The sequence below is a fragment of the Phocoena sinus genome, chromosome X (assembly GCF_008692025.1).
Source record: "Phocoena sinus isolate mPhoSin1 chromosome X, mPhoSin1.pri, whole genome shotgun sequence".
Classification (NCBI taxonomy): Eukaryota; Metazoa; Chordata; class Mammalia; order Artiodactyla; family Phocoenidae; genus Phocoena; species Phocoena sinus.
Window position 1 is genome coordinate 46,594,281 of NC_045784.1, and position 16,799 is coordinate 46,611,079.

The window sequence follows — 16,799 nt, forward strand, 5'->3', positions numbered from 1 at the left end:
AAGAGTAGAGGAAGTATCCAACCTGTGAAAGCAAGAGAAGGGAACTGACTTGCTGTGCACCTACTCCATGCCGGCTGCTGGACATTCGTTACCTCATGCCTTCATCACAATCCCACGTGGCAATGGCTTATCACCCCAAGTTTTCAACTGAGGAAACAGAGACTCAGTTTCCCGAGGGCGCTAGGAAGGGGAAGCCCCAGGATCTGAACTGGATCAACTCCAAAGCCCAGACCCTTGCCGCTCTGCTCTGTCATGCAGATCGTTAATGAAACGAGACAGGAAAACCTCCCTCACCCCCACCTCCCACCCAACCAAAGCATCTCACCCACCCAGTTGCCTGAGCTTCTACCATCAGCGCCTCACCTCCCTGGGCTAAGGCCTCTCTCCGGGGTCTCCACTGTGGGGGAGGGGGCACAAGTAGGAGGCAGAGGCGGGAGGTGAGCACAAGGTCTTTTATGAGGCATCAAATATACATTCTTATATACAAGGAGGAAAAAAGACAATGCCTAAACCCCAGCTCCTCTCCATACAGCCCCTCCCGCTGCTGCCCTTCCCCACCCCCAAGCCCTGGGGTCCCTGGCCCTTCATACAGCCAGGGTCTATCTGTCTGTCTGTACTGCAGCCCATGGTGGAGAGGGGAGAGGGAGGCAGGAGCTGAGAAAGGAGCTGGATATGCGGGGCAAGAAGAGGAGCTGGGGCTTGTAAAAAATATATTTATAATAAATAAACAGGGCTGTAAAAGGGCTGGAGAGGCAGCGGAGAGTTTGACGGACAGAAGGACTCAGGCATCCTGGCTCCCAGCCCCCACTTTGATGGCTCCAATCTCTGCCTCAGGAAGGACATCTCAGGCTCACGGTGGCCCTCTGGGAGCCCCTCTCCCCAGGGCTGATGCTGGGTGCCCCGCCCCAGCAAGGTGTGTGTGGGCAATATCTATAAAGTGCATTGTCTTCAGCTGTAGGTGGGGTAGGTGTGAGGGAATGGGGGGCATGCAATATGGGTGAGGGAGGGCAGCGCCCTTCTCATCCCAGACCTGAGCCCCCCCCGCCCCAAACCTGTCTGGACTTTGATCAGGATAAGAACGTTGCAAGGAGAGGCAAGGTCCTGAAGCTGAAGAGGTCTGGGCTGGGGCCCACTGGAGAGAGGGCAGAGATTGGCTCCAAAGAGGATGCACTGCCCCACCCGGGGACCAGCATAAGTGGGGGCCCACCCACCGCGTGCACTGACACTCCATGTCCTCCAGCAGGTGGAGAGACACATGGAGGTGCGTGGCCAGGCCCTGAGGTCAGAGAGAGGGCCGAGTCAGCTGAGGTTTGGCCACAATTCTACAGAGCTCCCTCCTGGCCCTACGCGGCCAGAGGTGCCCTGGGGAAGCCTTCACCCTCATTGTTCCCGACACCTGCCCTTCCCTACCAGCCAGAGCTGACAGGGAGCTCACACTGGCCCGGAGGTCTGAGGCCACCCAACTAGACCTCCAGGGAAAGGGAGGGGGGAGGGTGAAGAGAGGAAAGAGGACGAGGATCTCTGAAAGGTCCTCACCACTCCCCAGAGCTTGAGAGCCTTGCGTATAGGCTTCAAGTGGCAAGGAGTCTCGAATCTGGAAGGAAATCCCATGGAGACTGTTGGGGGTTAGAGGAGGGGTCCCAAGGCAGGGAGGCAGTGGGGAGGAGGACATGTCTATGTGTATATATGTTTTGGAAAAACTGAGGAAGCAGAGAGGGTGTGAGGCCCCTCTCCTGCAGATTCCCCAGACCTCCCTAGTCCCCAGCTCACACTCTCCCTTCATCAGACCACGGTGCTGATCCGGCTTGGCTTGGCCTTGGGGTTTGCAGTGGGTGGGTTGGCCGTGCCAGGGGGCCCAGAGGCGTGCAGTGGGCCGTGGGGGGAGGTGGGCGGCAGGGGCGAGTGTGGGGTGTGGGGTGAGGGTGGGGGCAAGGGTGGGTAGGAGGGGTGGGGTGGGATGGGTGAGTGCGGTGACAATGGTGACTGGGGGTGGTGGGGGTGGGAGTAGGAACCCCCTGGTGGCCGGGATCCAGGGCCCCCAGCGGCCCCTGCTGCTGGCATCATCTGTGGGTGGTGGCTGAAGATGAAGTGCTTGGGGCCCTGTTTGTGGGCTGGAGGGTGCTGGGGGGCAGGACTGTACAGGGGCAAGGGGGAGGTGGGCTGGTGCAGGGGGTGGCGGCCATGTGGAGCAAACTGAGGGTGTCCTCCAGCCCCCCGTCTGGGAGCTCTGCCTGGCCGGCCCAAGGTATAGTGCTGGGGGCCTGGGACTGGGCCATGGGCATGGAAGTGGCGATGCGGCCCCACGGGAGGAGCTGAGGCAGGAGGCGGTGGAATGGAGCCCAGCTGCGGCAGGGGCGGGGGCTGCTGAGGAGGTGGGGGGAGAGGGGGCTGCTGGGGTGGGAGGTAGGGGGGCGGGGCCGGGCCCGGTCCTTGGCAATACTGGGCATGCAGGGCCTGGAGCTTGGACTGCCCATCAGGCAGCACCCCCAGGCCGCCGTGGCTGTGACCGTGGTGGTGGTGGTGGTGGTGGTGGTGGGTGGAAGAAGCAGATGAAGAGGAGGCAGAGGCCTGGCCTGTTGGCGGTGGTGGCATCTGGAAGGGCCCCTTGCCCCGCTTGCTTCCAAATAGGGAGCCCAGGAAGGATGAGGAGTTGGAGACGGGCCTCTGGCTCTTGTACTCCTCTGGCGGCGGGGGTGGGGGCGGAGGTGGCATCCTCTGGTGAGGGCGTGGACTGCTAATAACAGACCCCTGGAAGGGGGGAGGGGTGGAAGTCAGGCCGGTCTAGATGTCCTAAACCCCCAACCCTAAACTCCACCCGGTCCCTGAGGGCTGGAGCTGGGGAGACAGGACCCCCCCACGGCATAATGAAAACCAAGTCACAGTCCTGTACTTGTACATGGAGCACCCCCAGCTTGCAGAGCTCTGCTGTCACATCCACTATCTCATCTGAGCCTCAGCTGGGAGAGGAAGAGTTAGCAGTACCTCCTCCTCATCCCCATTTTGCAGACAGGGAGCATGTTAGGCCCAGAGAGACAGAGTGACTTGCTCAGGGTCAAAGAGCAGGACTTGGAGGTAAGAGCTTCTCTGGGCCCAACTCCAAGGGCATCACTACTTGGAGTCGGCCCTGGGGTTGAGACGGGGCTTGGGAGAGTGGAAGATAGACTGAGAGACAGGCGGAGTGAGGACAGACAGAGTTGAGGACAGATTGAGAGAGTGGTTGGCTGGGAGAGGTAGCCACAGGGTTCCCGGCAGGGAAGAGGGGGAAGCAACAGGTCCCCTCCTCTTCTGGGGCTCCGCGGGCGGCGGGGCAGGGCTCATGCAGAGGACAAGTGGGGCAGGAGCTGGCACTTACTTCGATGGTGCTGTCCAGCGATCCCACGCTGTTACGCCGCCCCCGCTTCCCTGCACCCACAAGCAAGGAGCCCAGCGTCAGAGCAGCAACCCCCCCTCCCCACCCTGCTGGGCTCCAGAGCTGGGCACCAGGTCTGGGCCCCTCCCGGGGACAGACACCCCTATTCCCTTTCCCCTGCTGAAGAGGGGGAGGTGGGGAGGAGGAGAGGTGGAGGACGAGGAGCGAGAGGAGGAAAAGATGGAGGAGGAGGAGAGGTGGTGCTGGACAGACAGAAGAGGAAAGAGAGGAGAGGTGGAGCGGCGAGAGAGCGGGGCTAAGACCGTGGCCCCATTCGCGCTCCCTGGCCCAAACCCTGGGCTCCGCCTGTTCTGACCCAGCTCCCAGGCCCCCTGCGGCGCGGCACCCAGGGCTCTGGATGAAGGCAGGGTGCGTGCACATGTGGCGGGTGCAAGGAAGGCTGGCAGTCAGTGATAGGAGGCGAAGAGGACACCCGGTCCCACGGCTCCCCAGCCTGGGCAGGGGCCCCGGGAGACTTGCCTGCATCAGAGAGGTCTCGCAGGGAACTGCTGAGCGCTCCCCGTTTGAGCCCATCGCCTGCCCCATACGTGTCCTCCAGGCTGCTTCGGGCCAGCGTGCCGTTCACCGAGTCCTTGGCCCCTCCGGGCTGTGAGGCGTTAGGCCGCATCATACCTTTCTGCTTCTCCAGCTCCGCTGGGTGGCAGGTGGGGAGACAGGGAGCGAAGGTCAGGGACAGGAGCGAGAGGCCACCTGACTGACCCCAGCCCTCCGTGGGCCTTCCCCCTCCTCACCTGCTCTGTCCTCAGGCCTCTTGCTTCACCCCCTGGACAGCCAAACCTCAGCTACATCTCCTAAGCACTGCGGCGCCCAGCCCGTCTCGTGCCATCTCCTCTGGCTCAGTCTCCCCTTGTCCCTCTCAGTGTCTGCTGCTCCGGCTCCTCTCCCCTTTCCTGCCTGGTCTCCCAGACCACCCCTACCTTTCAAAACTGAGCTTTACATTGGCTGCTTTGTTCCCAGGAGGGGCAGAAAGGCCCTTCGAGCCTATGGTGAAGGGCACTCACTCCAGAGCCCTCTCCATTCTCAGATACCTTGTTCCAGAGCAGAGGGCTCCTGGAAGGACAGGAGCAGGAAACCAAAGGGAATCAAATCATCTATCATGTGCCAGCAGTATGCTGGGTGCTATGCGTACTCGATCTCTCTCAATCCTTACACCAGTTCAGAGGTAAGTATTAGTAGCCAGTTTTCAGAGGAAGAAACTGAGGATCCAAGAAGTCACAGAGATTGCCCAGGGTCATACAGCTGGAAGTGGGGGAGGCGACATTCTGGAAGCAGGTCTGCCTGAGTACAGAGCCCATACTCTCAGCCTTACACTCCTGCCTCCTTGCGGAGGTCACGGAGACTTCTGTCTATCACCCTCCCCTCAGCCTGGCATGCTCACCCTCTCTCTGAATGCCCCCAGGGTCTCAAGGATCTGGAGAGCTGAATGAGTGACCCTGCCTTGCTGAGGAGCACAGCAGATCCTGGAACTGTGAAGGCCTCACCGAGGAGCTGTCCGCCGCCTCTGTCTCTGTCTCTGTCTTTCTCTGCCTGCCTCTTTCTCCTTAACACCATGTTACTTAACTGTGACTGCTTAGCCTGGAGAAGAGAAAACTTAGAGGGCATTGGGAGGAATGAGATGTAATCACTATTTTCCATCATATATGATCAAAATGACTTGATATGGCCCCTGGAGGCTGGGGGAATGGGTCACCAGGACTCAGCTCGGGAACTACAATGTGGGGAGAGGAAAGGAGAGGCTGGGATGGGGGCTGACATTTGTCGGACACCTAGGATGTTCAACACTCATGTCCTACGAACATGTAGGACACACATTCCACCTTATCTCATTGAATCTCCACAACTCTGCGAAGGAGATTTCACCACCCCGATTTCATGTATGAAGAAATTGGGGCTCAGAGAGTCAGGCACCTTGCCCCAGTTTACCCAGATAATAAGTAGCATACCTGGCATCTGAACCTAGAGTCCTACCTCCAATACCCTGATTCTTTTCCCTGCTGCCTTTCAATAGAAGGAAGAGTTGGCTCATAATTAGGGCTTGGAGTAAGAATCTGAGGCTGAGAGGTTAATGAGCCCCTTGTCACTGAAGCTATTCAAGCAGAGGCTGAAGTGTTCCTGGAATGAGGGTAGGAAGGTTGGACAAGCTAACCCTCAACTCTGAGCTTCTCAGAGGACAGGATTCTTAGTGTTTGCAAGGCACTGTATCAGGAGACGGGGAAGGAGACGTGGCTGGGCTACTCACACTCCACGCGGTATTTCTCCATCTCCTGCACCTCAGCGATGGATTCTCGCAGGTCGGATGTGAAGCGCAGCCGGTCCTGGAGGCTGGGGGCATTGAAGATGATGAGGACTTTGCGCTCCCCGCCAGGTACTGCAGACAGCAACTTGATCCCAAACTGGTAATCTGTGGGGAGAGGGGAGGTCAGGCACCTCCGTCAGGACTGAAGCAAGGTGGCTCATATGTAAAATAATTTTTTTCTAATGTCCAACTCTGACCCAGCCTCTTCTCTGCATGAGCATCAGCAGCAGCTCCCCTTTGCTCCAAAGCCCCCAAACTCCTGGTAATCATGGCCCTGGGTTGTAAAGGCAGACTGAACTCTGGCTGCTCTCTAGAACCCCTTTTCTCATGCCTCTACCTCTACTCACATTGCTTCTGCTGCCCAGAAGGCCACCCATCAAAGCTCCTCTGGTTTAGTCCTTCAATGCATACCATGATCGCCATGCCTCTGGCCCACCAAAAAACATACATGCTGCAGTTCTCTGCCAGACCATGAGCTCCCCAGGGCACAAGTCATACTCCACCCTGGCCTGTCTTACATCCGGGGACCAAGTAGGTGCTTTGGAGACCTTAGCCCAGTTGTAAAGGAGTCCCAAAACTGGAGGTTGGTGTGGAGAAAGGATGAGCATGAGGGCCACGGCAAAGACTCTTGGGATGCTGGGATCCAAGAAGGGACTCACATGAATTCTGGAAGAGCTGCATGTGCATTTCCACGAGGGGAAAGGACTGACGGAAGCTGTACGTCACCAAGATCTTCTTCTTCTGGAAAATTTTGGTGACCTTCGGCAGGGGTGGGGAAAAAGACAAGAGGCAGGGTTTGGGGTGGGGAATTTCCACATGGCACCTATTGCTTGCAGCTGCCCTCCCCTCTACCCCACTGCCACTAACAGACATATACACACAAACACACATACCCACAAGCTGGGGCGAACTGAAGCTTGTGGAGCAGAACAGGAAAGACGGGAGCAAAATGCAAGTTCCTGATGTAATGATGATGCACAACAGGCACTTTCGATTTTTACAGGAACTAACTGAAGGCTGCTCCCTCCAGGAAGCCTGTTCTAACACCTCACATAGATTTCCCGCCACTTTCTGAGCTTCCAGAGTGCTGGTTCAGTGCCTTTCACTGCTAGGCTTTAGGAGAGTACTCTGAGTGTGTGATTGCTGGACTGGGAGCGCCAAGAGGAGTCTGGTTTTCACGTATCTTGCCCACCTGGACCAGACCCGGGGCACATTAGCAATCTTCAATAAAGCAATGTATAGAGCTAACAAGTCTTCTTCTCAACAACCCAAGGTCTTTGTCAAGTACTTGGGCACTCTGGACTGAGCTAATATAAGTTGTAAACACCTCAGACCACCTGCAAATGGTGTTTAAAAGCACATGATTTGATTTCAGGATGGTTACAGTGCACAGTTATGCGAAGCATCTTTTTAGCCCTTCAGACTGTGAGCTTCCCGAGAACGAGGACCGAGTCTCCTTCATCTCTGGGAACACAGTGCCTAGCATGGGGCTGGGCACCCACAGGTTTCAGCACGTGATGGATGGTGAAACATTTACTCAATACCTGCGTGGGCCAGGCCCTCCTCTGGGTTAGGCTAGTCCGCATCTAACCTCTTATTTCATCCCCATGACAACCCTGAGATAGGGATTAGCTCTACTTCATAGAGGAGGAAATAATGGCTCAGAGAGGGCACTGGAGGAGCTTCATCTAAAGCAGCAATGCTCAACTAGAGGTGACTTTGCCTTTCAGAGGACATTTATCAATGTCTGGAGACATTGTTAGTTGAGGAGTACTACTGCTACCTAGTAGGTAGAGACCAGGGATGCCGTTAAACATGCTGCAATGCACAGGACAGCGCTCACAACAAAGTATCCCACATCTGCCCCAAATGTCAATAGTGCCGAGGTTGGGAGACCTGCTCTAAAGGACAGAAGACCAAGGGAGGACAGGTCACTGTCCTCAAACCCCTGAGGAGCTGTCTCAGAGCAGAGGGAGAACACTTGTTCTCTGTGATCCCAAGGGTTGAGTGAAGATTATTGAAGGAAACCCACTGGGAGACAGATTCTAGCAGTCAGAGCTGTCTGAATGGGAAACTGGCTGCCTTGGAGGAAGGCAGCCTTCTGTGCCTGCACTCATGCAAACAGAGGGCCATGCAGGAAGCTGGCTCCTGCGTGGGGTAAGAGGTTGGACAGGAGACCCTGAACTTCCCTTCCCACCTGCAGAGTCCTAAGAGTCCTAGTTCTAAAAGACACACGTCTACACTGGTGATGGGCTCGGTTTTAAGAATCACTTCAAGTCAACCGACCACCGGAAGGTTTCAGACTGACCCCAGGGTCACAGGTTCACTTCCTCCAGCCAACTCACTGGGCTATTGAGGTGGGCAGGGACTTTTTCTACCACTTCCCAGATTGTAAGCCTGTCATCTGCCCTGGTCCTCACATTTTCTGCCCCCGTGTGGCTGCCACTACCTCCAAATGGATCCTCCAAATGGTGAAGTAAAGGAGGGGCTGAGGCACTCAGATCACATGGCAGAGCTCCTTACCTGCCAAGCCTCCACCCACCAATGTTAATATGGTTCACACCAGACCCGGGGTCCAAGCTCACCACCTTCCCTCCTTCTCCCTTCAGTGCTCATACCACAAGGAGATCGTTGAAGAGGAAGACCTCTCGCTGATGCAACCCTAGCCTCTGTGGGCGGTTTGGATCTGGCACCTCATAGAGCTGGCAGCAGCACACCAGTCGACGGTGAGGAAGAGACAGGACCTAGATAGGCATGAAGAAATAGGTGTCCGCAAGGCCAGCCCACCAGCTTCAGGCATCTTAACATTAACTGCAAGAGGAAGTTCACCTCTGGTACATATCACTGTCACTCTGACACACGAGTCTAAGCAACTAAGCCTCGGCTTATCTTTGTCCCGGCAGCTCCCTGTGTCTGGAATGCCTTTCTTGCCCAGCTCCCTATGGCCACATTCCATCCCTCCTCCAAACCCCAGTTCTAGGGTTCTCTTTTCCAAGAAGCCATTCCTGATCTCCCTGGGCTGAAAATGACCTCTCCCTCCCGTGTACTCCCCTAAATTAACCTAACTATAAGGTGAAGGTATTGTGTCTTTGTCTGACACCTCCCCACCCGGTCTGGGAGTGCTTCCAAGGACAGAGATCACATCTTATTCATATCTGTGTCCCCAGTGCCAATCGAAATGCTGGGCTCAGTGGAAAGGCACCTGTAGATGTTTGTTGACTAAAAGACTAGAGTGTGTTCTTGGCTTTGGTCATCAGCTAATTATTATCTTGGCTGCTCACTCGGGATGGACAGGCAAAACCAGAGGTGTGAAGGATGCTAATGTTTATACAGCACCCATGATGTGCCTTGCCATGTGCCACATGCATTCCCATAGAGCATCTCACTCAACCTGCCCCACCACCCCTGAGGAATGCATCACCACCCACTCCATTAGGCAGTTGAGGGGAGCCTGGGGCTCAGAAAGGGGCATGGACTCACCTCCCAAACCCTGTCCCTTCTGCAGTCTCCCAAGGCGCTTACCGGTTTCTTGCCCACAATCATGCGCTCCACGGCCTGCACCTGGGACACGTGGTCGTCGTTGGTCCGCAGCTCACGCCCCTGGATGCGCTGGTAAATACCCACCAGGAGGTCTCGGGGGATGTCTTCACCATTGTCAACCCCTGGGTGGAGGGAATACACAGGAATATATAGTATACATGTGGGGAGTGGGTGGCAGGGATTCTCCACAACACCCCACACCCAAGCGTGCGCCATAACAATGGCCAGGACTGGAGGGAGTGGGCACCCTCGGTCCCTTGGTCAGGATCGGGCCAAGAAAGGCGCCCTTCAAGATAGTCAGTTGCTTTCTTCCCCAAGGTGGGGATTTTATCTAAACAACTCAGAGTACAGTGTGACTAAAACAATCAGACACTTTTTTTTGGCCTTTCTAACTAGCAAAAATAATGTTAAATGATAATATCCAGTGTTAGTAAGAGTTCAGGGAAGCAGGCAGATATACTGACGTTAACTATTTTGGAAGGTAATTTGGCAAGCCTAAGTATTCAGTGATTCCTCTTCTAGGAAACTACTCTAAGGAATTACTCAGAAATATGTGCAAAGATATATGTATAAGTACAACTTATGGGAAAAATTTGAAACAACCTAAGTTCTAACAGCAGAATACTTAAGTAAAGTTGAGTATACCTGTTTCATAAAATAATTTACAGCTATTAAAAATTTGATGTTTATCAAAAAAGCATGAGAAAATTCCTGTAGCAAGTTAAGTGAAAAGAGCAAGATAATAAATTGCATGTACAGCCTGATCTTAACTGTAGAAAAAGTTACATATGCACAGGAAAAAAAGACTGGAATACACCAAAATATCAACCATGGTTGCCTCCAGGGGGCAGAATTTTGGATGGTTAAAATTTTTAATAACTTTCTATATTTCTAAAATTTCCAGAATGAGCAGGTATTTATTTCATTTGTTTGTTTGCTTATTTATTTAATAATTGGAGGGGGAAATATATACACATATACACACATATATAAAATATGTATATGTATATATGTATACATATACACACATATACATACACACACACACACACAAAGAGAAAGAGAGAAAGAGAGAGAGCTAGAGAGAGAGACAGCGAGAGGGGAAGGGAGAATGGATGAAATGAATGAAGGAACGAACGAACGACTAATGGCAAGATTCTGGGAGACAGCTCCAGATGGCCTCTGATCTGTCTAATTCCCTCCTCTCAAGTCTACCATCCTTCTGATTGTCTGCTGAGCGAAACCCACTCACTCTTCTCTCTAAACCTTCCGCTAAAGAAAATGTTTTCTCCTTTGGAAATGCCACACCTCCTCCTTGGACACCAGGTGCTAAAGGAACAGCCTTTATCACACCGCCTTTTTACCTCAGCTGCCAGAGAGCTCAGAGCCCAACTGTGCAAACCGCGACAGTCAGCAAATTTGTCTTGTCTGTTTGTTTTTCCTCAATTATACTTCCCTCTTTCATTTCTGTCTAAATAATCCTAACATCTGTGCCATTTTTAGTAGGCTGCTCTTTGGTGAGAGGCAGGGCTTGACATCAATACAATAAACTGAGAAAAAAGGTGAAGGTGACACCTTTCATCTGGCACTCAAGGCTGCTGGATACTGCTTCCAACTGACCTTACCAACTGGATTGTCCACCCCCTCTTGATTGTTCTCCAAACAACTTAACGTTTTCCTACCTCTGTGCCTTTGTTATTCTTACTGCTAGGTAAGCCTCCTCTATCACTGTTCCATCACATTATCTGTGCCTTCAAGAACCACCTGAAAATGAAAATACTGCTTCCTCCAGGAAGCATGTTGGAGGTAGGCTCTCTCTCCCCTGAGCTCTGACTGTACTTTTGGCCTGACATCACAGTTCACTTCCTGTCTTGTGCTGGGTATCTCTCCCACAAACCGGGAGCCCTCTTAGGGCAGGGACTGTGGCAGATGCCCCTCCCCAGTCCTTAGCGCCCACCACAGGGACTGGGACACATGAGGCACCCAGTGTCAACTGCCTGGCTGGTTGGTGGAGTGAATAAATGAATGCATAAGTGGAGGAAAGGGTACCTAAAATAAACGAGCCTTTATGGGCATAAATAAACAAGGGAGGGAAAGAGGGAGTGATGAGTAAACAGACATGTGAGTGAATCAGTGTAAGTTCCGTAAGAGCCAGGGCTTGTACCTCCTGTTCAGGACCTCCTAATCAGTCAGTATTCAGTGTGGGAATGAATGGATGGACAAATGACTATTTGAGTGAATTAACAAGTAAATGCTGTGGGCACATCCAGCCTTGGCAGAAATTCAGGTTAATTTCCAGGGAGGAGATGTGATCTCCCTCTTCCTTCCCCACCCCTGCCACCCAGCCCACTTTCCCTTCCCAGGTAAAAGATAGGGAAAGCTGATGGGGAGGTCTGGGGTCACCTCTCAGGTTCTTGATGAAGTCATCTAGTTTCATCTTGCGTTCAGCCTTGACGCTGGGACTGTACATGTCGGTATTGAGGAGGATGATGGCAAAAGCAAGGATGAAAATGGTGTCTGGATTCCGGAACTGGCGCACAAGAGCTGGGTTACACACACAGTACCGCTGGCTGCAGGACAGGAGGGGTCAGGGCCAGGGTCAGGCACCAGTAACCTCCACCTACCCACTATCCTCCCATCTGGCACCACCAACTCCTTCCTCCAAGACATACTCCCAAACCCTTTGGGTCTCTCGTCTTTCTTCAGAGTTTCCTCAAGACTAGCATGTAAAAATCACAACCGCTACCTTTCATGGAGTTTTGCCAGGGGATTTATGTACATTATCTCATGTAATCCTATCACAGTCCTGCAAGGTAGCTAGTAGCAGCCCCATTTTACAGATGAAGTGACTGAGGTCCAAAGAGGTAAGGTAACTTGCCCAAGGCAACAGAGCTGATAAATGGTGAAACCAGGATGAAAATGCAGATCTTTCTGACTACAAAGCAAATCCTTCTCCCATGTTGGGAAACAAGCTCTCAGTAACTCTTCTGTTTCTCCTCTAAATACCTCAAAGTGGTGGAGCCAGGGTTTATACCCAGGTCTGATGCCTGATCCCCGAAGCATTCGCAGAGGAAGATAATAGTTAAGGGCATGGGTCATGGAGTCAGACACACGAGTTCAAATACTGGTTCCACTGCTTATTCACCACATGACTCTGGGCTTGTTACTTACCTTCTCTAAACTTCCTATTTCTCATCTGCAAAATGGGAATAATAAGAGAAGCACCTACCTCACCAGGTCGTTGTGAGTATTCACTGAAATAATCATGTAAAGTGTCCAGCTCAGCACCCAATATCTGGCGAGCACAGTATCAGCTCAGTGAATATAAGCTGTTGTTGCTGATGCTGTTGTCACTTGTTGGATGCCCATGTCCCAGATGCTGAGCTGGATACTTTAGGCACATTACCTCTGATCCTCACAACTGCCTTGCAAGATAGGATTTATAACTTCCATTTTCTGGTTAAGAAAGTATAATGCTCAGAGAGGTGATTTGTAGACACATCCTACACTGCCCCCCAAAGTAGGGAAGGGCAGCTTCAGGAGTGGGAAGTGGGCACACCTGAAGGCTTCGATGAGTCGTTCCACTTTCTGGGCCTCACCCTGAACCCGGATATGGGATTGGAACTTCCGGAGTGCATCATCCAAATCCATGGAGGAGAAATCCATCTCATCCACCACACAGCTGAGGAGCAGAGAAGGGTGTGTGAACTCTCAATTTCCCTGCAGAAAACCCCTGACCCACCCTGACCTGCTCCAATGAACCAACACCCCCACTGATAGACTTCCAAAATCTGGACCTGTGGCCTAAGCAAGTACTTATGAGGATAGAACGTCTGAAATGGAATCCATCCCAAAAAGTCCAGGCCAGACACATGGTTACTAATGGTCTGTTCCGTCAACCCACTCATATCAGGGATGGGAAAACTGAGGCTCAAAGCAGGCCAAAGGACAAGCATGCCTTGCCTGGGGCCACCCAGAAGACTTTAGGACTAGTTCCAAGAGAGATCAGATCTCTTTGCGGCAGAGAGGTATGGGAGCAGGAAGGTCTATTCATCCTGTTTTGCAAAGTTTATCTCCCTCCTGCCCTCCTTTTCCAGGGACCCCTGGCCCAGTCTGCCCCAGCCTGGGGTCCTCACTCCAACACATCTCTGTTGAACTGCTTCTGCCGGTTCCCTAGGAATTCCCCTATCATCTGTCGGCTCAGGCCTTTCCGTTCCAGGATGAAGTGAGCCACTCCCACCGGCGTGTCTGACAGGAAGCCCCGCTCGATCAGATACTGGATACCCTTCTCTGGCTTCCTGCAGAAAGAGGGGAGGTAGATGAGATGACTGTCCTCCTGGAACTCTGCCCCCGTCCCATTTCTTGAACTAATTTTGGGCCCAACCGTGTCCTCAGAGAACTAAGGAAATCGAATATATAACTTGGTCCACTCCCTTCATGGTACAGGTGAGAAAACTGAGGACCAAGGAGAAGAAGACAGTTTCCCATTTCACAGTGCTTCAAAATTCCAAGGTATCCTCAACCCAACTTCCTCCTGCACTGGAGCCACACTACAATTGAAAGAAAATTAAGATCTAATGAGAGCCTGCTGTGTGCCAGGACCTTTGATATTCCTCACAGGCACTGAGGAGTCCTGGGAGAAAGCCTGAGTTCCAGGCTAAGTCCTTCTCCCTGAGTCACAGACCCTCAGAGTAGGAGAGAAGTGAAAAGATTACTTTGTCCTCATCCCACATCCCACTCAGACAGGTATCACCCAGCCTCTGTGAGTGTTTCTATAGACAAGCTGCTCCCCATTTTCCACTAGGCCATATCTGGGTCTGAGCTATCCCATATTCAGAACCCCAGAGCCTTAGGGTCCTACGAGGCTAGAATTTGGAAGACTTTGGTGCCACAGGAGTCTCAGATCCATCACTTACTACGCATGACTTGGGACAATTCCCTTTACTTCTCCAAGCCTCAGTTCCTTCTCTATAAAATAGGGACACGACTGCCAACCTTCCTGAGTTATCCTGAGAACTAAATATAGAAGGCCGTGTCTCATAGGCTATGAAGATGTTAAGCATTTGTTTTCTAATTATTTTCTAATCAAACGTCACACTCCCATTCCATTGCTAAGCACCTGGCACAAGACCAGGTACCTAGAAAGAGCTCGGTCCTGGTCACTGACTAGTCCAACACAGCACCCTGCCCCCAACACCTCAAATATCCACACCCTGCTAGTTAATAGATAGAAACACTGAAGCCCAAGGAAGGGACACACCTTGCCCAGGGCTACCCAGTGAGTCTGGCCCAAGTCTCCCGTTTCTGAGAACAGGGTTCTTTATACACCACATCGCTTCCCTACCAAAAATGGAAGGTGGGCAACCCAAAGTTCAGAATCCATCCTATAGACAGAGAACTAGGGCCCAGAGAGGGAAGCATCTCACCCAAGATGACACAGCCAGCCAGAAGCAGAACTAGGACCAGAACTGCCTCTCATGGGGGTGGGGGCAGCTTTCTACTATTGTCAGCCTATTGCCAATTCTTTTCCCTGAACAGCTGAAGAGAAACACCATCCACAAAATGAGAGGATAGTGGCAGCAGGATCACTGCCTCCAGGGGTCAAAGTGTCCGCAGCAGGGTAGGAAGGGGTGAGGGAGTGGGAACGGGAGCACGTACTTATTGAAGAGGTTGAGGCCGATTCGGTAGTGCCGCCTCTGCACCACGTCATTGTTGAAGGCTGGCGAGTCCCAGCTGTGCCTGGTCTCCCGCTGGTAAGTCTGCTTGCACAGGCCGGTGGCTGGAGGCTCCCTCAGGCTGTCCCGCGAAGAGGAGCCAGAGCTGCAGTTGATGGTCTCGTTGGAATTGCTGGAGCTCTCAAGGCTCTCATTATCTCCACCATCAGAGTTCTCGCCTGCTGCCTCGCACTTCCCCAACCTCCGACCCCCAGCCACACCACTGGGCCCAGTGCCACTGTTGGGGGCTGGTGGCAGGGGCCCTGGCGGGGCTGGGGCTGGGCCCTCCGGGGCTGGGTAGTGGCGGTGTGGGATCGGGGCCCTGCCTGGTGGCCCCTTGTGCTTCAGGGTCCCATGGGGGCTGCAGCCATCAGCCTCATACACGAGCTGACGGTGGACAGAGCCGCGATCTGAGCGGTCACTCAGGTCCACGGAGCTGTCACTAGGAGGCTCAATAGTAAGCAGGGGAAGGTGGGCAGCTCGCAGCCGGAAATCCCGGCATTCCAAGCACCCAGGACCCCTGCGAGTGCCTTCCTCACGGCTACCATCTTCCCGGGTCCCTGGTGGCACTGGTGGAGGAACTGGTGGGAGAGGGGCGGGTGCCCAGAACTCAGGCCGGCCCTGGGGTGGGGGCTCTGTGCTGGGCAGTCGCTCAGGGGATGGCGGGGGAACTGGGTCATCCAAGTAGAGGGGAAGGTCACTGAAGGATGTGGCCGAGCTGTCCTCTTGCTGTTCCTTTGACTCTCGCTTCTCCAGCTGGGCTGACCCTGGCTCCTCAGACATGGGCCCCGATGGGTGGCAGTTCAAGGCCTCGTCAATGGATTCAGCCAGAGACTTTACCTGTATGGGAGAAAAGGGGAGGAGGGAAAGGGAGGAAAGATGAAGGATGGTGGGATGGTGGAAGGGTGGGAATGAGGGAGGGAGGGAAAGAAAAAGGGGGGAATCTTCCTGGTGGGGCAGCCAAAAAAAGGGCTTCCCCTCCCCGACCTCCACAGATTCTCTGCAGCATATAAAATAACTCCCAGGGAGCCACTGTGAGCTCACAGGAGCTGGAACTAATGCCCACAAGTTCCCTTCTCAGATATCCCAATACCTCCTTCATGTCCATGTAGACCCAAGCCAAATGCCACCTCCTCCCTGATCCAAGCCACATTCCTGCCTCTGCCTTCCCTTAGGGTAAACCAAAATCCCAGCTGCCTCTGGGCTCCCAGAGCCCTCTGTCTGGTTCTCTCTTAGGAAATCCATAATATTTAGCCTCGAGAATCTGGACCATGGCTGGTAACTCTGCCTATGGTTTTCAGCCTCCAAACTGGCCCCTAATGATCCCTGCCTCCTGGTATTCACACCCTCGTGTACCATAGTATCCCTGGGTTGGTCTATGGGACTGACAGCATCCGGCAGCAGTGATGGGATGTCACTTCTGAGATTAGGTTATGAAAGACTGCAGCTTCCATCCTGAGCACTCTCGCTCACTTGTGCTCCCTCTCTTAGACCCCTCACTCTGGGGAAAGCCACACCGTGAGCAGTCCTATAGAGAGGCCCACGTGGTAAGGCCCTGAATCCTCCTGCCAACAGCCAAGAAAGTGAGCTTGGAAGCAGACCCATCAGCCCCAGTCAAGTCTTCAGAGACTACAGTCCTGCCCTACAGCTTGATCACAGCTTCATGAGAGACCCTGAACCGGAACAGCCAGTCAAGCCACTCTGAGATTCCTGGCCCTCAAAAACTATTTGTTGTTTAAGCTACGCCTTTACATTCAGTTTTAAGCTGCTAAATTTTGGGGTCATTTGTTATGCAGCAATAGATAATGAATACACTTCC

At 53.2% G+C, this 16,799-nt stretch overlaps 1 protein-coding gene across 4 annotated transcripts in view; it reads right to left on the reverse strand.

The window, feature by feature from the left end:
• Positions 1 to 498: 498 nt before the first annotated feature.
• IQSEC2 (IQ motif and Sec7 domain ArfGEF 2) overlaps positions 499 to 16,799 on the reverse strand; it is a 75,618-nt gene continuing 59,317 nt past the window's right edge. For 3 of the 4 annotated variants that reach the window (XM_032620197.1, XM_032620199.1, XM_032620198.1), the window contains 10 exons: positions 14,925 to 15,820; positions 13,403 to 13,564; positions 12,826 to 12,948; positions 11,670 to 11,836; positions 9,249 to 9,388; positions 8,345 to 8,470; positions 6,386 to 6,485; positions 5,670 to 5,831; positions 3,890 to 4,063; positions 2,606 to 2,748 (listed from right to left, as the gene is read on the reverse strand). In XM_032620197.1, the coding sequence (XP_032476088.1) occupies positions 2,735 to 2,748; positions 3,890 to 4,063; positions 5,670 to 5,831; positions 6,386 to 6,485; positions 8,345 to 8,470; positions 9,249 to 9,388; positions 11,670 to 11,836; positions 12,826 to 12,948; positions 13,403 to 13,564; positions 14,925 to 15,820 (2,064 nt within the window). In that variant the 3' untranslated portion in view covers positions 2,606 to 2,734. Of the gene's footprint in view, positions 2,749 to 3,352; positions 3,403 to 3,889; positions 4,064 to 5,669; positions 5,832 to 6,385; positions 6,486 to 8,344; positions 8,471 to 9,248; positions 9,389 to 11,669; positions 11,837 to 12,825; positions 12,949 to 13,402; positions 13,565 to 14,924; positions 15,821 to 16,799 lie in introns of all 4 variants that reach the window. The other variant, XM_032620202.1, reaches the window with a different exon arrangement.